General features: G+C 47.1%; 1 protein-coding gene across 1 annotated transcript in view; it reads right to left on the bottom strand.

Moving 5' to 3' along the window:
- Positions 1–24,531, bottom strand: part of LOC140721711 (NACHT, LRR and PYD domains-containing protein 12-like) — a 57,700-nt gene that overhangs the window by 16,542 nt on the left and 16,627 nt on the right. The window contains exon 5 of the mRNA XM_073036496.1: positions 6,655–8,404. Coding sequence (XP_072892597.1) covers positions 6,655–8,404 — 1,750 coding nt within the window. The remainder of the gene's footprint in view (positions 1–6,654; positions 8,405–24,531) is intronic.

Below are 24,531 nucleotides of genomic sequence, written 5' to 3'. Positions count from 1 at the left end.
ACCACAGGAGGAAGGGGGATGGGGAAAAGAGATCCCACAGGAGGAAGGGGGATGGGGAAGAGAGATCCCACAGGAGGAAGGGGATGGCGAAGAGAGATCCCATCGGAGGAAGGGGGAAGGAGAGAGAGGGATTAACCAGGATGAAGGGGGATGGGGTTGAGAGATCTGCCAGGAGGAGGAGGGATGTGGAAGACAGTTCCCACAGGAGAATGTGGGATTGGGAAGAGAAATCTCACAGGAGGAAGGGGGATGGGGAAGAGAAATTACACAGGACAATGGGGCATGCCAAAGAGCGATCCGACAGGAAGTGGCAGGTATTCGAAACAAGGCCCCGCAGGAGTAAGAGGATGGGGAAAAGAGATCCCACAGGAGGAAGGGGGATGGGGCAGAGAGATCCCACAGGAGGAAGCGGGATGGGGAAGAGAGATCCCTCAGGAGGAAAGGGGATGGGGAAGAGAGATCCCACAGGAGGAAGGGGGATGGGGAAAAGAGATCCCAGAGGAGGAAGGGGGATGGGGAAAAGAGATCCCACAGGAGGAAGGGGGATGAGGAAGGAAGATCCCACAGGTGGATGGGGGATGGGGAAGAGAGATCCCACAGCAGGATGTTGATGGGGAGCAGAGAGTGCACAGGTGGAAGGGGATGGGGAATAGAGATCCCACAGAAGTAAGGGGATTGGGGAGAAAGATGGTGGGGAGGAGATATCCCACAGTTGGAAGGAGAATGGGGAAGAGAGATCTGACAGGAGGATGTGGGATGGGGTTGTGAGATACATGTGGAGGGACAAGACAGATCCCACAGGAAGAGGGGGCATTATGATGACCCACAGGAGGAAATGGGATGGGGAAGAGCAATCCCTCGGAAGGAAGGGGGTGGTGACAATAGATCCCACAGAAGGAATGGGAATGGGGAATACAGATCCTATAGGATGATCATGCATGGGGAAGAGAGATGAGACAGGAGGAAGTGGGTGGGGAAGCGAGATCATACAGGAGGTTGGGGGATGAGTAGGAGAGATCCCATAGGAGGAAGAGTGATGGGGAAAATAAATGCCACGGCAGGAAGGGGGATTGGGAAGAGAGATCCCATCCGATGTAGGGGATTGGGAAGAGAGATCCCACAGAACGAAGGGGGATGGGGAAGAGAGATCCCACAAGAGGATGGGGAATGGGGAAGAGAGATGTATAGGAGGAAGGGAAATGGCGAAGCAAGATCCCGTAAGAAGTGGAGGGATGGAAACAGAGCCCCCACGGGGGTCAGGTGGATGGGGAAGAGAGATCCCACTGTATGAAATGGGATATTGAAGAGAGATCCCACAGGAAGAAAGGGGTGGGGAGTTTAAATCCTGCAGGAGGAAGGGAGTTGGGGAAGACAGATCCAACAGATGGAAGTGGGATGGGAACAGAGGCCCCAGAGGGTGAAAGGGGATGCAGAAGAGAGATCCCACAGGAGCATGAGGGGTGGAGAAGAGAGATTCCACTGTAGGAATGGGGATGGGGAAGAGAGATTCATCAGGAGGAAGGGAGCTGGTGATGAGAGATCCCACAGGAGGAAGTTGTATAGGGAACAGAGAGCCCACAGGAGGAAGGGAGATGGGTAGAGAGATCTCACAGCAGGAAGAGGGATGGGGAAGGGAGATCCCACAGGCGGCATGGGAGTGTGGAAGAGAGATTCCACAAGCAGGATGAGGCATGGGGAAGAGAGATCCCACAGGAGGAAGGGGGATGGGGAAGAGAGATCCCACAGGAGGAAGGGGGATGGGGTAGAGAGATCCCACAGGAGGAAGGGGGATGGGGAAGAGAGATCCCACAGGAGGAAGGGGATATAGAGAGAGATTAAACAGGATGACGCGGGAAGGGGTTGAGAGATTGGCTAGGAGGACGAGGGATGTGGAAGAGAGTTCCCACAGGAGGATGTGGGATTGGGAAGAGAAATCTCACAGGAGGAAGGGGGTTGGGGAAGTGAAATTCCACAGGACAATGGGGCATGCCAAAGAGAGATCTGACAGGAAGAAGTCGATGGGGGAGAGAGATCCCACAGGAGGAAGGTGTATGGAGAAGAGACATCCCACAGCAGGAAGGGGGATGGGGATGAGAGATCAAACAGCAGGACGGAATGGGGAAGGGAGTCCCACAGAAGGAAGGGGATGGGGAAGAGGGATCCCACGGCAGGAAGGGGGATGGGGGTGAGAGATCCCACAGAAGGAAGCGGGATGGGGAAGAGAGATCCAACAGGAGGAAGGGGGATGGGGAATAGAGATCCAACAGGAGGAAGGGGGATGGGGAAGAGAGATCCAACAGGAGGAAGGGGGATGGGGAATAGAGATCCAACAGAAGGAAGGGGAATGGGGGAGAGAGATCCCACACGAGGAAGGGGGATGCTGAGGAGAGATCCAACAGCAGGAAGGTGGAGTGGGAACAGAGAGCCCAGAGGATGAAAGGGGGATGGAAAAGTGAGATCCCACAGGTGGATTGCTACCCATGCCCCGTGCTAGTGAGGCTAGAAATAGGAAGATAATGCAGCTAAATACGTGGCTGAGGGGATGGTGCATGAGGGTGGGTTTCATGTTTCTGGACAATTGGGCTTTCTTCCAGGGGAGGTGGGACCAGTTCGAATTGGGCAGTTTGCACCTGAACTGGAGGGGACTAACATCCTAGCCGGTAGGTTAGCAAGTTCTGCTCCGGGGGTTTTAAACTAGTTTGCAGGGGGAGGGGGCAGAGTGTTAGAGCAGATAGTGAGGTGGAGGAGGATAAGGGTCATGCGAGGACTGCTTGTATAGACAGATATCAATGGTTTGTACGTGATAGAAATGTTCTCAGGTACATCTATTTTGATGCAAGGAGTATTGTAGGTAAGGCAGATGAGTTTAGGGCGTGGATTGGCACGATAATGATATCGACATTATTGCTATTAGTAAGACTTGGTTTGCAGGAGGGGCAGGACTCGCAGCTTCATGTTCTGGGTTTCCGTTGTTTCAGAGGTGATAGGGCGGAGGGATGAAAGGGGGAGAAGTGGCATTACCAGTCAGGGAGAATATCACAGCTGTGCGTAGATGGGACAGCCCGGAGGGCTCGTCTACAGAGGCCGTATGGGTGGAGCTGAGGAACGGGAAAGGTGTGACCACACGAATAGGGTTGTATTATAGACCGCCCAATAGTCACAGAGAATCGGAGGAGCAAATCTGTAGAGAGTTAGCAGACCAATGTAAGAAACAGAAAGTTGTAATCATAGGGGATTTTAACTTTCCACATATTGATGGGGACACCCACTCTGAGAAAGGGTTAGATGGTGTGGAGTTTGTCAAATGTGTTCAGGAAAGTTTTCTAAATCAATATATTGAGGTACCAACGAGAGAGGGTGCAGTACCTGATCCCCTATTAGGGAACCAGACAGGTCAGGTGACAGAAGTATATGTAAGCAAACATTTTGGGTCCAGTGACCATAATGTCATTAGTTTCAAGATAATTATGGATAAGGATAGGACTCATGCACCAGTTAAGGTTCTGAATTGGAGAAGGACCAATTTTGTGGAAAAGAGGGAGGATATGGGAAGTGAGGATTGGGTTAAGTTGTTTTCTGGCAGGGATGTGTTTAGTAAGTGGAACGCCTTCAAGGGTGAAATTTTGAGAGTGCAGAGTTTGCATGTTCCTGCCAGGATTAAAGGCAAAGTTAACAAGCATAGGGAACCTTGGTTTACAAGTGATATTGGTGATCTGGTTAAGTAGGTGTTTAGCAGGTATAGGCAACAAGGAAGAAATGAGGTACTTGAAGAGTATAGAAAATGTAAGCGAATACTAAAGAAGGAAATCAGGAAGGCAAAAAGAAGACATGAGGTTGCTTTGGCAGATAATGTGAAGGTAAACCCAAAGGGTTTCTACAAGTATATTGAGAGTAAAAGGATAGTAAAGGACAAAATTGGTCCCCTAGAAGATCATGAGTGGTCGTCTATGTGTGGAGCCTCACGAGATGGGGGAGATCTTAAACAGGTTTTTTGCATCAGTGTTTACTCAGGAAACTGGCATAGCGGATATGGAATTAAGGCAAACAAACAGTAGTGTCATGGATCATATAGAGATTAAAGAGGAGGAGCTGCTTGCTGCCTTACTGTGAATACAGGTAGTTAAATCCCCCGGGCCTGACATGATTTTTTTTCTCGGACCTTGAGAGAGACTAGTGTAGAAATTGCAGGGGCCCTGGCAGAAATATTTAAAATGTCCTCAGCCACGGGTGCGGTGCCGGAGGATTGGAGGGTAGTTCATGTAGTTCCGTTGTTTGAAAAAGGCTCCAAAAGTACACCAGGTAATTACAGGCCAGTGAGCCTGACATCAGTAGTAGGTAAATTATCAGAAGGTGTTCTGAGAGATCGGATATACAAGGATTTGGACAACCAAGGGCTGATTAAAGATAGTCAACATGGCTTTGTGTGTGGTAGATCAAGTTTAATGAATCTTGTAGTGTTTTTCGAGGAGGTTACCAAGAATGTATATGAAGGAAAGGCTGTGGATGTTGTCTGCATGAACTTTAGTAAGGCCTTTGACAAGGTCCCACGTAAGAGGTTAGTTCAGAAAGTTCAGACACTAGGTATCCATGGAGAGGTTGTAAACTGTATTCGAATTGGCTGTGTGGGAGAAGACAGAGAGTGGTAGTGGATGATTGCTTCTCAGACTGGAGACCTGTGACTAGTGGTATGCCTCAGGGATCTGTGCTGGGACCATTGTTGTTTGTTGTCTATATCAATGATGTAGATGATAATTTGATAAATTGGATCAGCAGGTTTGTGGATGACACTAAGATGGATGCGTTGTGGACAGCGAGGAAGGCTTTCAAAGCTTGCAGAGGGATCTGGACCAACTGGGAAAATGGGCCAGAAAATGGCAGATGGAATTTAATGCAGACAAGTGTGAGGTGTTCCATTTTGGAAGGACAAATCAAGGTACGACTTACACAATAAACGGTAGGGCACTGAGGAGTGCGGAGGAACAGAGGGGGTCTGGGGGTTCAGATACATAAGTCCCTGAAAGTGGCGTCACAGGTAGACAGGGTTGTAAAAAAGGCTTTTGGCATCCTGGCATTCATAAATCAAAGTACTGAGTATAGGAGTTGGAATATTATGGTGAGGTTGTATAAGGCATTGGTGAGGCCAAATTTGGAGTATTGTGTGCAGCTCTGATCACCGAACTGTAGGAAGGATATCAGTAAGTTTGAAAAAGTGCAGAGAAGACTTACTAGGATGTTGCTGGGTGTGCAGGAGTTGAGATACAAGGAAAGATTGAACAGGTTAGGACTTTATTCCTTGGAGCATAGAAGAATGAGGGGAGATTTGATAGAGGTTTACAAAATTATGAGGGTATAGACAGGGTAAATGCGAATAGGCATAGATTAGGAGAGATACAAATGAGAAGACATGGCTTCAGTTTGAAAAGGGAAAGGTTTAGGGGGAGCATTAGGAGGAACTTCTTCACTCAGAGGGTGGTGAGAATGTGGAACGAGCTGCCATCTGATTTGGAAAATATGGACTCACTCTTAAGCTTTAAGAATAAATTGGATAGATACATGGATGGGAGAGGACTGGAGGGTTATGGACTGGGTGCAGGTCAATGGGACTAGCGGAATAAGGTTTTGGTACAGACAAGAAGGACTGAATGGCTTGTTTTCTGTGCTGTAGTAAAATCTATGATTTTATGATTGTATGGGGAGGAGAGTTCCCACAGGCGAAATGGGGATGGGAAAGAGAGATCACAAAGGAGGAAGGGGATGGGGAAGTGAGATCCCACAGGAGGAAGAGGGATGGGGAAGAGAGAACCCAAAGGAAGAAGGGATCACACAGGAGGAAGGGGATGGGGAAGAGAGATCCCACACGGGGAAGGGGGATGGGGAAGAGAGATTCCACAGGATGAAAGGGGGATGGGGAGAAGAGATCTTACAGGAAGGCGGGGGGGTGTGTGGGTTGTGTGGAAAAGACATCCCACAGGAGGATGAGGAAAGAGTAATAGAGAGCCTACAGGAGGAATGGGGGTGTGTGCAAGATTCCAAAGAATGGAAGGGGGATTGGGATGAGAGGTCCCACGGGAGGATTCCAAGGGTAAACGATAATCCTACAAGACGAGAGGATGCAGAAATTTTTTGTATGTGTGTGTTGGGTCTGAACAGAGGCCCAGAGGAGATGCGCCCTCGCTCTTTGCGTATCTGGAAGTGAGCAAAGTCACACACGGGGAAGGGCAGGGGAGGACAATCTCACAATGGTATTTCTTTCCTTCTCACTGGGACAGTCTGCTGACAGTCTCTTGTCCCTCACCGGGAAGGGGGTGTGAATCTCTGACCCACCTGCTGCAGTCAGTGTCGGTCTGGGTGTCAGTAACAGTGAGAAGGAACATTGCCAATGGATGGGTCACAGGCAGCGAGAAACACGGCCATTCCTGTGATTTACTACCATTAAACCAATGGTCGTTGTTCACTGATCTGATGAAGTCTCCAACATCCCTTCACAAGGAACCAAAGAACCCTCCTGTCCTTGGGGAATTACTGACCGATCCCCTGGGCATTTGTCATAATTCTTCACAATCTGATTTACTACAAATTTACCGAAATTCCTTTCCATTGAAACAACACAATGGAACAGTTTCACAGTTCAGAGTGAGAGATAAATCAAGTTACCTCAATTCCTGGCACTTGTGCAGCCCGGGTCCCAGCCGTTGGATTCCTTCACACTGAATGTGACAGCCCTGCAGGTCGAGGTGTTTTATTGTATCACAGAGTCCGATGACATGAGACAGGACCGCGCAGTCAATTGGGGTCAGTGTCATTCCACTGAATGAAAGTGTTTCCACAGATCCCAGTGCGGCCTGAGCCAGTCCACGATTCTGAGACTCAAACAGGTAGTGCAATGTGTTCAGGAGGCTCCTTTTACCAGCTTCACTCCCCGTGTTTCCACTCTGGCGTTTAACCTCCTCCTTCACCCAGTCAATCACCCGGCAGGTTGTTTGATGAGGAAATGGACCCAGAAACTCCTCCAGGCCCCGAGCTGTCATTGGGGAGGAGAGACCAGCAACAAAACGGAGAAATACCTCAAATCGCCCATCTGTCGTGTTGTGGGCTTTAGTGAGGAACTTCAGGATATCCCCGGGATGTGGATTCAGGAATTGTGCGACTGCAGCTACAAACTCTTGGATGGTGAGGTGTGGGAATGTGTACACCACACTCTGGGCAGAATCTTCTCTCTCCAAAAGCTCCATCAGGAATCCGGACAGGAACTGGGAAGGCTGCAGATTGTAGTTGATCAAATCTCCATGTGTAAACACAATCTTCTTCTCAGACACTCCTCTGTAGGCCATCTGACCAACCCTGAGTAACACATCACGGGGGCTCTCAATCTCACGGCCGTGGTTTTTCAGGATGTTGTAAATATAGTAGGAGTACAGTTGGGTGATGGTTTTGGGAACTCGCTGTGGGTCCCTGACTCTTTGTGTGAAGAAGGGGCCCAGTGCCAGAGTGAGGATCCAGCAGTAGGAGGGGTTGTAGCTCATGGTGTACAGGATCTCGTTCTCCTTCACGTGTTTGAAAACAGCTTCTGCCACCGTCCGATCTTCAAAATACCTGATGAAATATTCCTTCCTTTCTTCACCAACAAATCCCAGGATTTCAGCCCAGACACTGATGTCTGCCTTTTCCAATAAATGTAACGCAGTGGGACGGGTTGTCACCAGCACTGAACACCCTGGGAGCAGCTTGCCCTGGATTAAACTATACACAATGTCAGACACGTTGCACTTGAATTCAGGATCTGTGTACTGTGATTCTGTGTCTCTCCGACCATCAACAAAGTTAATTTTGTCCTTGAATTCATCCAATCCGTCAAATATGAACAGCAGTCCCTTTGTGTGTTTCCAGACCTTTCCCAGAATATTCCCAAAGTAAGGATACTGATGCAGAATCAGTTCTTTCAGGTTTATTCTGCAGTTAATGGAGTTTAAATCCCGGAATTTGAAACTGAAGACAAACTGGAATTGTTGGTATATCTTCCCCGTGGCCCAGTCATAAACAATCTTTTGTACCATTGTTGTTTTCCCAATCCCTGGGACTCCGGCCACTGCTGCAGACATCCTGGATTTGTTTCTAAAGACAGATCTTTTCAATCTTTGAACAAAGCTCTTCTTGAATAACTGATCAGTCCGGATTTTTTCCAGCTTACCACGGAGATCTTTTTCTCTCCACTCCTCGTGGTCTCTGCCTCTTGCCAGCAGCTCATGTTCCACCAGTCTCCGATCTCGAACAGTAGAAATGACCGTGAGCTCAGCGTATCGATCAACCAGCTGGAAAACCTTCACCTTCTCCCTCATCAGGATCGTGTTCACTCTCAGTTTTTCAGTTTGTGTCCGCAGAGTCTCCATGTGTTTCCTTCGAACATCTTATGACGGACAGAAATAGGTTGTCAATGCCTGATCTGATGAACATGGAGCTCACGACATATTTTCTTTAATTAAAAAATACCTGTGAAAGACACTGTTTGTGTGAAATCGGGTGATCAGAGATTAGAGTGTCTGAAAGTGAAAGACGGCCCAGAAACATTTCTGATCTGATTCAGATCCGCTGTTAAAGGCTCCACTCTCCCCTCTGTTGGTAGTTTGCAGATTCCCCGGTGTTCCAGCGAGCACCAAGTGCACACGTGATTCTGGAGAGGAGAGTGTTGTGTGGAGCGGGTGGTTTCACTGCTTTCACTGCTCAGCTTCTGCTGAACTGTGCAACACCACAGAGGGTAACAATGGGGGGTGAGGGGGGCATTTACTTACTCTACTGACTTTTACTTTTCTCACAATGGACCCCATGTTCTTGACACTCCTTTAGGATGAAGCTGTCAGTACTGAGCCACAGAAAAGGAACATAATTTCAGTTTCCTTTTCCAGGCTGAGCCAGTCACGATGTAACACACCCCGCACTGGTCTACAGTCTCTGATTCTCCGAGGAGCTGGTACATGAACCCAGGCAATTCCCCGATGATGCGCGGAAGAGCAGGAAGCTGAAGAGGATGGCAGCGGGAATAGGGAACTCTAGAGTCAGGAGGACAGGTAGGCGATTCTGTGGACACCGATGGTACTTTGCCTCTCAGGTGCCATTGTCCGAAATGTTTCTGGACGCGTCCACAATATCCTGAGAAGGGAGGTTGAGCAGCCAGAAGCCGTGACAAACATTGGTAACAACGACATAGGAAAAGCAAAGGGAGGAGGTCTGGAAAACCGAACACAGGGATTAGGAAAAAAGCTGAGGAACAGGACCTCAAAAGTAGTGATCTCAGGATTGCTGCCTGTGCCACCCGACAGTGGCAATAGGAATAGAATGAGGTGGCAGAGAAATGTGTGGCAGAGCATTTGGAGCAGGGGGCAGTGAATCAGATTTTTGGATAATTGGGACCACTTCCGGGGTAGGTAGGACCTGTACAAAAGGCACGGGTTACACGTGAATCCGATGAGGACCAATATTCTTCCGGGCAGATTTACTGGAGCTGTTGGGAGTGTTTTAACCTAAAATGGCCGGGGGACTGGAACTAGGACGATAGAGCTGTGGATGAACCAACAGGTTTACAAGTAGATGATGGGTTTAACATGAATGTAAGGAAGGACAAGCCAATGACTGAGTTCAAATACAGACGGAGCAAAGTGTTAAATTGTACTGCATAGACAACATTCAAAAGGGCGGAGATGCAAGACTAAACGCATTGCATTTAAATGCACCGAACATTCAGAATAAGATGGACGAACTTTTGGCGCAATTAGAGATTGGTTGGTATGATGTTGTGGGCATCACTGAGTCGTGGCTGAAAGAAGACCATAGCTGGGAGCTTAACGTTAAAAGATTTACGTCTTATCGAAAGGACAGGCAGGAAGGCATAGGCGTTGGTGATGCGGCTGTGCTGGTTTGAGGTGGAACCACATCTGTAGAAAGAGGTGACATAGGCTTAGAGAATGTTGAAGCTTTGTGGGTGGAGATAGGAAACTGTAAGAGTTAAAAAAAATTTATAGGGACGAAAATTATGGAGGCACGAGAGAGAAGCTTACCCAGGTAGATTGGAGAAGGATACTAGCATAGATGATCGCAATGGAATAAAGCGAATTACAGAGGCACGAGAGAGAAGCTTTCCCAGGTAGATTGGAGAAGGTTACTAGCGGAGATGATCGCAATCGAATAAAGCGAATTACAGAGGCACGAGAGAGAAGCTTTCCCAGGTAGATTGGAGAAGGATACTAGCGGAGATGATCGCAATGGAATAAAGCGAATTACAGAGGCACGAGAGAGAAGCTTTCCCAGGTAGATTGGAGAAGGATACTAGCGGAGATGATCGCAATCGAATAAAGTGAATTACAGAGGGACGAGAGAGAAGCTTTCCCAGGTAGATTGGAGAAGGATACGAGCGGAGATGATCGCACTGGAATAAAGTGAATTACAGAGGCACGAGAGAGAAGCTTTCCCAGGTAGATTGGAGAAGGATACGAGCGGAGATGATCGCAATGGAATAAAGCGAATTACAGAGGCACGAGAGAGAAGCTTTCCCAGGTAGATTGGAGAAGGATACTAGCGGAGATAGTCGCAATGGAATAAAGCGAATTACAGAGGCACGAGAGAGAAGCTTTCCCAGGTAGATTGGAGAAGGATACTAGCGGAGATGGTCGCAATGGAATAAAGCGAATTACAGAGGCACGAGAGAGAAGCTTTCCCAGGTAGATTGGAGAAGGATACTAGCGGAGATGGTCGCAATGGAATAAAGCGAATTACAGAGGCACGAGAGAGAAGCTTTCCCAGGTAGATTGGAGAAGGATACTAACGGAGATGATCGGAATGGAATAAAGCGAATTACAGAGGCACGAGAGAGAAGCTTTCCCAGGTAGATTGGAGAAGGATACTAGCGGAGATGATCGGAATGGAATAAAGCGAATTACAGAGGCACGAGAGAGAAGCTTTCCCAGGTAGATTGGAGAAGGATACTAGCGGAGATGATCGCAATGGAATAAAGCGAATTACAGAGACACGAGAGAGAAGCTTTCCAAGGTAGATTGGAGAAGGATACTAGCGGAGATGATCGCAATCGAATAATGCGAATTACAGAGGCACGAGAGAGAAGCTTTCCCAGGTAGATTGGAGAAGGTTACTAGCGGAGATGATCGCAATGGAATAAAGCGAATTACAGAGGCACGAGAGAGAAGCTTTCCCAGGTAGATTGGAGAAGGATACTAGCGGAGATTATCGCAATGGAATAAAGCGAATTACAGAGGCACGAGAGAGAAGCTTTCCCAGGTAGATTGGAGAAGGATACTAGCGGAGATGATCGCAATGGAATAAAGCGAATTACAGAGGCACGAGAGAGAAGCTTTCCCAGGTAGATTGGAGAAGGATACTAGCGGAGATGATCGCAATGGAATAAAGCGAATTACAGAGGCACGAGAGAGAAGCTTTCCCAGGTAGATTGGAGAAGGATACTAGCGGAGATGATCGCAATCGAATAATGCGAATTACAGAGGCACGAGAGAGAAGCTTTCCCAGGTAGATTGGAGAAGGTTACTAGCGGAGATGATCGCAATGGAATAAAGCGAATTACAGAGGCACGAGAGAGAAGCTTTCCCAGGTAGATTGGAGAAGGATACTAGCGGAGATTATCGCAATGGAATAAAGCGAATTACAGAGGCACGAGAGAGAAGCTTTCCCAGGTAGATTGGAGAAGGATACTAGCGGAGATGATCGCAATGGAATAAAGCGAATTACAGAGGCACGAGAGAGAAGCTTTCCCAGGTAGATTGGAGAAGGATACTAGCGGAGATGATCGCAATGGAATAAAGCGAATTACAGAGGCACGAGAGAGAAGCTTTCCCAGGTAGATTGGAGAAGGATACTAGCGGAGATGATCGCAATGGAATAAAGCGAATTACAGAGACACGAGAGAGAAGCTTTCCCATGTAGATTGGAGAAGGATACTAGCGGAGATGATCGCAATGGAATAAAGCGAATTACAGAGGCACGAGAGAGAAGCTTTCCCAGGTAGATTGGAGAAGGATACTAGCGGGGATGATCGCAATGGAATAAAGCGAATTACAGAGGCACGAGAGAGAAGCTTTCCCAGGTAGATTGGAGAAGGATACTAGCGGAGATGGTCGCAATGGAATAAAGCGAATTACAGAGGCACGAGAGAGAAGCTTTCCCAGGTAGATTGGAGAAGGATACTAGCGGAGATGATCGCAATGGAATAAAGCGAATTACAGAGGCACGAGAGAGAAGCTTTCCCAGGTAGATTGGAGAAGGATACTAGCGGAGATGATAGCAATGGAATAAAGCGAATTACAGAGACACGAGAGAGAAGCTTTCCCATGTAGATTGGAGAAGGATACTAGCGGAGATGATCGCAATGGAATAAAGCGAATTACAGAGGCACGAGAGAGAAGCTTTCCCAGGTAGATTGGAGAAGGATACTAGCGGGGATGATCGCAATGGAATAAAGCGAATTACAGAGGCACGAGAGAGAAGCTTTCCCAGGTAGATTGGAGAAGGATACTAGCGGAGATGGTCGCAATGGAATAAAGCGAATTACAGAGGCACGAGAGAGAAGCTTTCCCAGGTAGATTGGAGAAGGATACTAGCGGAGATGGTCGCAATGGAATAAAGCGAATTACAGAGGCACGAGAGAGAAGCTTTCCCAGGTAGATTGGAGAAGGATACTAGCGGAGATGGTCGCAATGGAATAAAGCGAATTACAGAGGCGCGAGAGAGAAGCTTTCCCAGGTAGATTGGAGAAGGATACTAGCGGAGATGATCGCAATGGAATAAAGCGAAGTACAGAGGCACGAGAGAGAAGCTTTCCCAGGTAGATTGGAGAAGGATACTAGCGGAGATGATCGCAATGGAATAAAGCGAACTACAGAGGCACGAGAGAGAAGCTTTCCCAGGTAGATTGGAGAAGGATACTAGCGGAGATGATCGCAATGGAATAAAGCGAATTACAGAGCACGAGAGAGAAGCTTTCCCAGGTAGATTGGAGAAGGATACTAGCGGAGATGATCGCAATGGAATAAAGCGAATTACAGAGGCACGACAGAGAAGCTTTCCCAGGTAGATTGGTGAAGGATACTAGCGGAGATGATCGCAATGGAATAAAGCGAATTACAGAGACACGAGAGAGAAGCTTTCCCAGGTAGATTGTAGACAGATACTAGCGGGGATGATCGCAATGGAATAAAGCGAATTACAGAGGCACGAGAGAGAAGCTTTCCCAGGTAGATTGGAGAAGGATACTAGCGGAGATGATCGCAATGGAATAAAGCGAATTACAGAGGCACGAGAGAGAAGCTTTCCCAGGTAGATTGGAGAAGGATACTAGCGGAGATGATCGCAATGGAATAAAGCGAATTACAGAGGCACGAGAGAGAAGCTTTCCCAGGTAGATTGTAGAAGGATACTAGCGGAGATGATCGCAATGGAATAAAGCGAATTACAGAGGCACGAGAGAGAAGCTTTCCCAGGTAGATTGGAGAAGGATACTAGCGGAGATGATCGCAATGGAATAAAGCGAATTACAGAGGCACGAGAGAGAAGCTTTCCCAGGTAGATTGTAGAAGGATACTAGCGGGGATGATCGCATTGGAATAAAGCGAATTACAGAGGCACGAGAGAGAAGCTTTCCCAGGTAGATTGGAGAAGGATACTAGCGGAGATGATCGCAATGGAATAAAGCGAATTACAGAGGCACGAGAGAGAAGCTTTCCCAGGTAGATTGGAGAAGGATACTAGCGGAGATGATCGCAATGGAATAAAGCGAATTACAGAGGCACGAGAGAGAAGCTTTCGAAGGTAGATTGGAGAAGGATACTAGCGGAGATGGTCGCAATGGAATAAAGCGAATTACAGAGGCACGAGAGAGAAGCTTTCGAAGGTAGATTGGAGAAGGATACTAGCGGAGATGGTCGCAATGGAATAAAGCGAATTACAGAGGCACGAGAGAGAAGCTTTCCCAGGTAGATTGGAGAAGGATACTAGCGGAGATGGTCGCAATGGAATAAATCGAATTACAGAGGCACGAGAGAGAAGATTTCCCAGGTAGATTGGAGAAGGATACTAGCGGAGATGGTCGCAATGGAATAAATCGAATTACAGAGGCACGAGAGAGAAGATTTCCCAGGTAGATTGGAGAAGGATACTAGCGGAGATGATCGCAATGGAATAAAGCGAATTACAGAGGCACGAGAGAGAAGCTTTCCCAGGTAGATTGGAGAAGGATACTAGCGGAGATGATCGCAATCGAATAAAGCGAACTACAGAGGCACGAGAGAGAAGCTTTCCCAGGTAGATTGGAGAAGGATACTAGCGGAGATGATCGCAATGGAATAAAGCGAATTACAGAGGCCCGAGAGAGAAGCTTTCCCAGGTAGATTGGAGAAGGATACTAGCGGAGATTATCGCAATGGAATAAAGCGAATTACAGAGGCACGAGAGAGAAGCTTTCCCAGGTAGATTGGAGAAGGATACTAGCGGAGATGATCGCAATGGAATAAAGCGAATTACAGAGGCACGAGAGAGAAGCTTTCCCAGGTAGATTGGGGAAGGATACTAGCGGAGATGGTCGCAATGGAATAAAGTGAATTACAGAGGCACGAGAGAGAAGCTTTCCCAGGTAGATTGGAGAAGGATACTAGCGGAGATGGTCGCAATGGAATAAAGCGAATTACAGAGGCACGAGAGAGAAGCTTTCCCAGGTAGATTGGAGAAGGATACTAGTGGAGATGATCGCAATGGAATAAAGCGAACTACAGAGGCACGAGAGAGAAGTTTTCCCAGGTAGATTGGAGAAGGATACTAGCGGAGATGATCGCAATGGAATAAAGCGAATTACAGAGGCACGATAGAGAAGCTTTCCCAGGTAGATTGGAGAAGGTTACTAGCGGAGATGATCGCAATCGAATAAAGCGAATTACAGAGGCACGAGAGAGAAGCTTTCCCAGGTAGATTGGAGAAGGATACTAGCGGAGATGATCGCAATGGAATAAAGCGAATTACAGAGGCACGAGAGAGAAGCTTTCCCAGGTAGATTGGAGAAGGATACTAGCGGAGATGATCGCAATGGAATAAAGCGAATTACAGAGGCACGACAGAGAAGCTTTCCCAGGTAGATTGGAGAAGGATACTAGCGGAGATGATCGCAATGGAATAAAGCGAATTACAGAGGCACGACAGAGAAGCTTTCCCAGGTAGATTGGAGAAGGATACTAGCGGAGATGATCGCAATGGAATAAAGCGAATTACAGAGAAACGAGAGAGAAGCTTTCCCAGGTAGATTGTAGAAGGATACTAGCGGGGATGATCGCAATGGAATAAAGCGAATTACAGAGGCACGAGAGACAAGCTTTCCCAGGTAGATTGGAGAAGGATACTAGCGGAGATGATCGCAATGGAATAAAGTGAATTACAGAGGCACGAGAGAGAAGCTTTCCCAGGTAGATTGGAGAAGGATACTAGCGGAGATGATCGCAATGGAATAAAGCGAATTACAGAGGCACGAGAGAGAAGCTTTCCCAGGTAGATTGGAGAAGGATACTAGCGGAGATGATCGCAATGGAATAAAGGGAATTACAGAGGCACGTGAGAGAAGCTTTCCCAGGTAGATTGGAGAAGGATACTAGCGGAGATGATCGCAATGGAATAAAGCGAATTACAGAGACACGAGAGAGATGCTTTCCCAGGTAGATTGTAGAAGGATACTAGCGGGGATGATCACATTGGAATAAAGCGAATTACAGAGGCACGAGAGAGAAGCTTTCCCAGGTAGATTGGAGAAGGATACTAGCGGAGATGATCGCAATGGAATAAAGCGAATTACAGAGGCACGAGAGAGAAGCTTTCCCAGGTAGATTGGAGAAGGATACTAGCGGAGATGGTCGCAATGGAATAAAGCGAATTACAGAGGCACGAGAGAGAAGCTTTCCCAGGTAGATTGGAGAAGGATAGTAGCGGAGATGGTCGCAATGGAATAAAGCGAATTACAGAGGCACGAGAGAGAAGCTTTCCCAGGTAGATTGGAGAAGGATACTAGCGGAGATGGTCGCAATGGAATAAATCGAATTACAGAGGCACGAGAGAGAAGATTTCCCAGGTAGATTGGAGAAGGATACTAGCGGAGTTGATCGCAATGGAATAAAGCGAATTACAGAGGCACGAGAGAGAAGCTTTCCCAGGTAGATTGGAGAAGGATACTAGCGGAGATGATCGCAATGGAATAAAGCGAATTACAGAGGCACGAGAGAGAAGCTTTCCCAGGTAGATTGGAGAAGGATACTAGCGGAGATGATCTCAATGGAATAAAGCGAATTACAGAGGCACGAGAGAGAAGCTTTCCCAGGTAGGTTGGAGAAGGATACTAGCGGAGATTATCGCAATGGAATAAAGCGAATTACAGAGGCACGAGAGAGAAGCTTTCCCAGGTAGATTGGAGAAGGATACTAGCGGAGATGATCGCAATCGAATAAAGCGAATTACAGAGGCACGAGAGAGAAGCTTTCCCAGGTAGATTGGAGAAGGATACTAGCGGAGATGATCGCAATGGAATAAAGCGAATTACAGAGGCACGATAGAGAAGCTTTCCCAGGTAGATTGGAGAAGGTTACTAGCGGAGATGATCGCAATGGAATAAAGCGAATTACAGAGGCACGAGAGAGAAGCTTTCCCAGGTATATTGGAGAAGGATACTAGCGGAGATGATCGCAATGGAATAAAGCGAATTACAGAGGCACGAGAGAGAAGCTTTCCCATGTAGATTGGAGAAGGATACTAGCGGAGATGATCGCAATGGAATAAAGCGATTTACAGAGGCACGAGAGAGAAGCTTTCCCAGGTAGATTGGAGAAGGATACTAGCGGAGATGATCGCAATCGAATAAAGCGAATTACAGAGGCACGAGAGAGAAGCTTTCCCAGGTAGATTGGAGAAGGTTACTAGCGGAGATGATCGCAATCGAATAAAGCGAATTACAGAGGCACGAGAGAGAAGCTTTCCCAGGTAGATTGGAGAAGGATACTAGCGGAGATGATCGCAATGGAATAAAGCGAATTACAGAGGCACGAGAGAGAAGCTTTCCCAGGTAGATTGGAGAAGGATACTAGCGGAGATGATCGCAATGGAATAAAGCGAATTACAGAGGCACGAGAGAGAAGCTTTCCCAGGTAGATTGGAGAAGGATACTAGCGGAGATTATCGCAATGGAATAAAGCGAATTACAGAGGCACGAGAGAGAAGCTTTCCCAGGTAGATTGGAGGATACTAGCGGAGATGATCGCAATGGAATAAAGCGAATTACAGAGGCACGAGAGAGAAGCTTTCCCAGGTAGATTGGAGAAGGATACTAGCGGAGATGATCGCAATGGAATAAAGCGAATTACAGAGGCACGAGAAAGAAGCTTTCCCAGGTAGATTGGAGAAGGATACTAGCGGAGATGATCGCAATGGAATAAAGCGAATTACAGAGACACGAGAGAGAAGCTTTCCCAGGTAGATTGTAGAAGGATACTAGCGGGGATGATCGCAATGGAATAAAGCGAATTACAGAGACACGAGAGAGAAGCTTTCCCAGGTAGATTGTAGAAGGATACTAGCGGGGATGATCGCAATGGAATAAAGCGAATTACAGAGGCACGAGAGAGAAGCTTTCCCAGGTAGATTGGAGAAGGATACTAGCGGAGATGATCGCAATGGAATAAAGCGAATTACAGAGGCACGAGAGAGAAGCTTTCCCAGGTAGATTGGAGAAGGATACTAGCGGAGATGGTCGCAATGGAATAAAGCGAATTACAGAGGCACGAGAGAGAAGCTTTCCCAGGTAGATTGGAGAAGGATACTAGCGGAGATGGTCGCAATGGAATAAAGTGAATTACAGAGGCACGAGAGAGAAGATTTCCCAGGTAGATTGGAGAAGGATACTAGCGGAGATGATCGCAATGGAATAAAGCGAATTACAGAGGCACGAGAGAGAAGCTTTCCCAGGTAGATTGGAGAAGGATACTAGCGGAGTTGATCGCAATGGAATAAAGCGAACTACAGAGGCACGAGAGAGAAGCTTTCCCAGGTAGATTGGAGAAGGATACTAGCGGAGATGATCGCAATGGAATAAAGCGAATTACAGAGGCACGAGAGAGAAGCTTTCCCAGGTAGATTGGAGAAGGATACTAGCGGAGATGGTTGCAATGGAATAAAGCGAATTACAGAGGCACGAGAGAGAAGATTTCCCAGGTAGACTGGAGAAGGATACTAGCAGAGATGATCGCAATCGAATAAAGCGAATTACAGAGGCACGAGAGAGAAGCTTTCCCAGGTAGATTGGAGAAGGATACTAGCGGAGATGATCGCAATCGAATAAAGCGAATTACAGAGGCACGAGAGACAAGCTTTCCCAGGTAGATTGGAGAAGGTTACTAGCGGAGATGATCGCAATCGAATAAAGCGAATTACAGAGGCACGAGAGAGAAGCTTTCCCAGGTAGATTGGAGAAGGATACTAGCGGAGATGATCGCAATCGAATAAAGCGAATTACAGAGGCACGAGAGAGAAGCTTTCCCAGGTAGATTGGAGAAGGATACTAGCGGAGATGATCGCAATGGAATAAAGCGAATTACAGAGGCACGAGAGAGAAGCTTTCCCAGGTAGATTGGAGAAGGATACTAGCGGAGATGATCGCAATGGAATAAAGCGAATTACAGAGGCACGAGAGAGAAGCTTTCCCAGGTCGATTGGAGAAGGATACTAGCGGAGATGATCGCAATGGAATAAAGCGAATTACAGAGGCACGAGAGAGAAGCTTTCCCAGGTAGATTGGAGGATACTAGCGGAGATGATCGCAATGGAATAAAGCGAATTACAGAGGCACGAGAGAGAAGCTTTCCCAGGTAGATTGGAGAAGGATACTAGCGGAGATGATCGCAATGGAATAAAGCGAATTACAGAGGCACGAGAAAGAAGCTTTCCCAGGTAGATTGGAGAAGGATACTAGCGGAGATGATCGCAATGGAATAAAGCGAATTACAGAGACACGAGAGAGAAGCTTTCCCAGGTAGATTGTAGAAGGATACTAGCGGAGATGATCGCAATGGAATAAAGCGAATTACAGAGGCACGAGAAAGAAGCTTTCCCAGGTAGATTGGAGAAGGATACTAGCGGAGATGATCGCAATGGAATAAAGCGAATTACAGAGGCACGAGAGAGAAGCTTTCCCAGGTAGATTGGAGAAGGATACTAGCGGAGTTGATCGCAATGGAATAAAGCGAACTACAGAGGCACGAGAGAGAAGCTTTCCCAGGTAGATTGGAGAAGGATACTAGCGGAGATGATCGCAATGGAATAAAGCGAATTACAGAGGCACGAGAGAGAAGCTTTCCCAGGTAGATTGGAGAAGGATACTAGCGGAGATGGTTGCAATGGAATAAAGCGAATTACAGAGGCACGAGAGAGAAGATTTCCCAGGTAGACTGGAGAAGGATACTAGCAGAGATGATCGCAATCGAATAAAGCGAATTACAGAGGCACGAGAGAGAAGATTTCCCAGGTAGACTGGAGAAGGATACTAGCAGAGATGATCGCAATCGAATAAAGCGAATTACAGAGGCACGAGAGAGAAGCTTTCCCAGGTAGATTGGAGAAGGATACTAGCGGAGATGATCGCAATCGAATAAAGCGAATTACAGAGGCACGAGAGACAAGCTTTCCCAGGTAGATTGGAGAAGGTTACTAGCGGAGATGATCGCAATCGAATAAAGCGAATTACAGAGGCACGAGAGAGAAGATTTCCCAGGTAGACTGGAGAAGGATACTAGCAGAGATGATCGCAATCGAATAAAGCGAATTACAGAGGCACGAGAGAGAAGCTTTCCCAGGTAGATTGGAGAAGGATACTAGCGGAGATGATCGCAATCGAATAAAGCGAATTACAGAGGCACGAGAGACAAGCTTTCCCAGGTAGATTGGAGAAGGTTACTAGCGGAGATGATCGCAATCGAATAAAGCGAATTACAGAGGCACGAGAGAGAAGCTTTCCCAGGTAGATTGGAGAAGGATACTAGCGGAGATGATCGCAATCGAATAAAGCGAATTACAGAGGCACGAGAGAGAAGCTTTCCCAGGTAGATTGGAGAAGGATACTAGCGGAGATGATCGCAATGGAATAAAGCGAATTACAGAGGCACGAGAGAGAAGCTTTCCCAGGTAGATTGGAGAAGGATACTAGCGGAGATGATCGCAATGGAATAAAGCGAATTACAGAGGCACGAGAGAGAAGCTTTCCCAGGTCGATTGGAGAAGGATACTAGCGGAGATGATCGCAATGGAATAAAGCGAATTACAGAGGCACGAGAGAGAAGCTTTCCCAGGTAGATTGTAGAAGGATACTAGCGGGGATGATCGCAATGGAATAAAGCGAATTACAGAGGCACGAGAGAGAAACTTTCCCAGGTAGATTGGAGAAGGATACTAGCGGAGATGATCGCAATCGAATAAAGCGAATTACAGAGGCACGAGAGAGAAGCTTTCCCAGGTAGATTGGAGAAGGATACTAGCGGAGATGATCGCAATGGAATAAAGCGAATTACAGAGGCACGAGAGAGAAGCTTTCCCAGGTAGATTGGAGAAGAATACTAGCGGAGATGATCGCAATGGAATAAAGCGAATTACAGAGGCACGAGAGAGAAGCTTTCCCAGGTAGATTGGAGAAGGATACTAGCGGAGATGATCGCAATGGAATAAAGGGAATTACAGAGGCACGAGAGAGAAGCTTTCCCAGGTAGATTGGAGAAGGATACTAGCGGAGATGATCGCAATGGAATAAAGCGAATTACAGAGGCACGAGAGAGAAGCTTTCCCAGGTAGATTGGAGAAGGATACTAGCGGAGATGATCGCAATGGAATAAAGCGAATTACAGAGGCACGAGAGAGAAGCTTTCCCAGGTAGATTGGAGAAGGATACTAGCGGAGATGATCGCAATGGAATAAAGCGAATTACAGAGGCACGAGAGAGAAGCTTTCCCAGGTAGATTGGAGAAGTATACTAGCGGAGATGGTCGCAATGGAATAAAGCGAATTACAGAGGCACGAGAGAGAAGATTTCCCAGGTAGATTGGAGAAGGAAACTAGCGGAGATGATCGCAATGGAATAAAGCGAATTACAGAGGCACGAGAGAGAAGCTTTCCCAGGTAGATTGGAAAAGGATACTAGCGGAGATGATCGCAATCGAATAAAGCGAATTACAGACGCACGAGAGAGAAGCTTTCCCAGGTAGATTGGAGAAGGTTACTAGCGGAGATGATCGCAATCGAATAAAACGAATTACAGAGCACGAGAGAGAAGCTTTCCCAGGTAGATTGGAGAAGGTTACTAGCGGAGATGATCGCAATCGAATAAAGCGAATTACAGAGGCACGAGAGAGAAGCTTTCCCAGGTAGATTGGAGAAGGATACTAGCGGAGATGATCGCAATGGAATAAAGCGAATTACAGAGGCACGAGAGAGAAGCTTTCCCAGGTAGATTGGAGAAGGATACTAGCGGAGATGATCGCAATGGAATAAAGCGAATTACAGAGGCACGAGAGAGAAGCTTTCCCAGGTAGATTGGAGAAGGATACTAGCGGAGATTATCGCAATGGAATAAAGCGAATTACAGAGGCACGAGAGAGAAGCTTTCCCAGGTAGATTGGAGGATACTAGCGGAGATGATCGCAATCGAATAAAGCGAATTACAGAGGCACGAGAGAGAAGCTTTCCCAGGTAGATTGGGGAAGGATACTAGCGGAGATGGTCGCAATGGAATAAAGTGAATTACAGAGACACGAGAGAGAAGTTTTCCCAGGTAGATTGGAGAAGGATACTAGCGGAGATGATCGCAATGGAATAAAGCGAATTACAGAGACACGAGAGAGAAGCTTTCCCAGGTAGATTGGAGAAGGATACTAGCGGAGATGATCGCAATCGAATAAAGCGAATTACAGAGGCACGAGAGAGAAGCTTTCCCAGGTAGATTGGAGAAGGATACTAGCGGAGATTATCGCAAACGAATAAAGCGAATTACAGAGGCACGAGAGAGAAGCTTTCCCAGGTAGATTGGAGAAGGTTACTAGCGGAGATGATCGCAATGGAATAAAGCGAATTACAGAGGCACGAGAGAGAAGCTTTCCCAGGTAGATTGGAGAAGGTTACTAGCGGAGATGATCGCAATGGAATAAAGCGAATTACAGAGGCACGAGAGAGAAGCTTTCCCAGGTAGATTGGAGAAGGATACTAGCGGAGATGATCGCAATGGAATAAAGCGAATTACAGAGGCACGAGAGAGAAGCTTTCCCAGGTAGATTGGAGAAGGATACTAGCGGAGATGATCGCAATGGAATAAAGCGAATTACAGAGGCACGAGAAAGAAGCTTTCCCAGGTAGATTGGAGAAGGATACTAGCGGAGATGATCGCAATGGAATAAAGCGAATTACAGAGACACGAGAGAGAAGCTTTCCCAGGTAGATTGTAGAAGGATACTAGCGGGGATGATCGCAATGGAATAAAGCGAATTACAGAGACACGAGAGAGAAGCTTTCCCAGGTAGATTGTAGAAGGATACTAGCGGGGATGATCGCAATGGAATAAAGCGAATTACAGAGGCACGAGAGAGAAGCTTTCCCAGGTAGATTGGAGAAGGATACTAGCGGAGATGATCGCAATGGAATAAAGCGAATTACAGAGGCACGAGAGAGAAGCTTTCCCAGGTAGATTGGAGAAGGATACTAGCGGAGATGGTCGCAATGGAATAAAGCGAATTACAGAGGCACGAGAGAGAAGCTTTCCCAGGTAGATTGGAGAAGGATACTAGCGGAGATGGTCGCAATGGAATAAAGTGAATTACAGAGGCACGAGAGAGAAGATTTCCCAGGTAGATTGGAGAAGGATACTAGCGGAGATGATCGCAATCGAATAAAGCGAATTACAGAGGCACGAGAGAGAAGCTTTCCCAGGTAGATTGGAGAAGGATACTAGCGGAGATGATCGCAATGGAATAAAGCGAATTACAGAGGCACGAGAGAGAAGCTTTCCCAGGTAGATTGGAGAAGGATACTAGCGGAGATTATCGCAATGGAATAAAGCGAATTACAGAGGCACGAGAGAGAAGCTTTCCCAGGTAGATTGGAGGATACTAGCGGAGATGATCGCAATCGAATAAAGCGAATTACAGAGGCACGAGAGAGAAGCTTTCCCAGGTAGATTGGGGAAGGATACTAGCGGAGATGGTCGCAATGGAATAAAGTGAATTACAGAGACACGAGAGAGAAGTTTTCCCAGGTAGATTGGAGAAGGATACTAGCGGAGATGATCGCAATGGAATAAAGCGAATTACAGAGACACGAGAGAGATGCTTTCCCAGGTAGATTGGAGAAGGATACTAGCGGAGATGATCGCAATCGAATAAAGCGAATTACAGAGGCACGAGAGAGAAGCTTTCCCAGGTAGATTGGAGAAGGATACTAGCGGAGATTATCGCAAACGAATAAAGCGAATTACAGAGGCACGAGAGAGAAGCTTTCCCAGGTAGATTGGAGAAGGTTACTAGCGGAGATGATCGCAATGGAATAAAGCGAATTACAGAGGCACGAGAGAGAAGCTTTCCCAGGTAGATTGGAGAAGGATACTAGCGGAGATGATCGCAATGGAATAAAGCGAATTACAGAGGCACGAGAAAGAAGCTTTCCCAGGTAGATTGGAGAAGGATACTAGCGGAGATGATCGCAATGGAATAAAGCGAATTACAGAGACACGAGAGAGAAGCTTTCCCAGGTAGATTGTAGAAGGATACTAGCGGGGATGATCGCAATGGAATAAAGCGAATTACAGAGACACGAGAGAGAAGCTTTCCCAGGTAGATTGTAGAAGGATACTAGCGGGGATGATCGCAATGGAATAATGCGAATTACAGAGGCACGAGAGAGAAGCTTTCCCAGGTAGATTGGAGAAGGATACTAGCGGAGATGATCGCAATGGAATAAAGCGAATTACAGAGGCACGAAAGAGAAGCTTTCCCAGGTAGATTGGAGAAGGATACTAGCGGAGATGGTCGCAATGGAATAAAGCGAATTACAGAGGCACGAGAGAGAAGCTTTCCCAGGTAGATTGGAGAAGGATACTAGCGGAGATGGTCGCAATGGAATAAAGTGAATTACAGAGGCACGAGAGAGAAGATTTCCCAGGTAGATTGGAGAAGGATACTAGCGGAGATGATCGCAATGGAATAAAGCGAATTACAGAGGCACGAGAGAGAAGCTTTCCCAGGTAGATTGGAGAAGGATACTAGCGGAGTTGATCGCAATGGAATAAAGCGAACTACAGAGGCACGAGAGAGAAGCTTTCCCAGGTAGATTGGAGAAGGATACTAGCGGAGATGATCGCAATGGAATAAAGCGAATTACAGAGGCACGAGAGAGAAGCTTTCCCAGGTAGATTGGAGAAGGATACTAGCGGAGATGGTTGCAATGGAATAAAGCGAATTACAGAGG

Source organism: Hemitrygon akajei, unplaced genomic scaffold, assembly GCF_048418815.1.
Source record: "Hemitrygon akajei unplaced genomic scaffold, sHemAka1.3 Scf000060, whole genome shotgun sequence".
Lineage (NCBI taxonomy): Eukaryota > Metazoa > Chordata > Chondrichthyes > Myliobatiformes > Dasyatidae > Hemitrygon > Hemitrygon akajei.
This window is presented reverse-complemented; position numbering and strand designations above follow the sequence as displayed.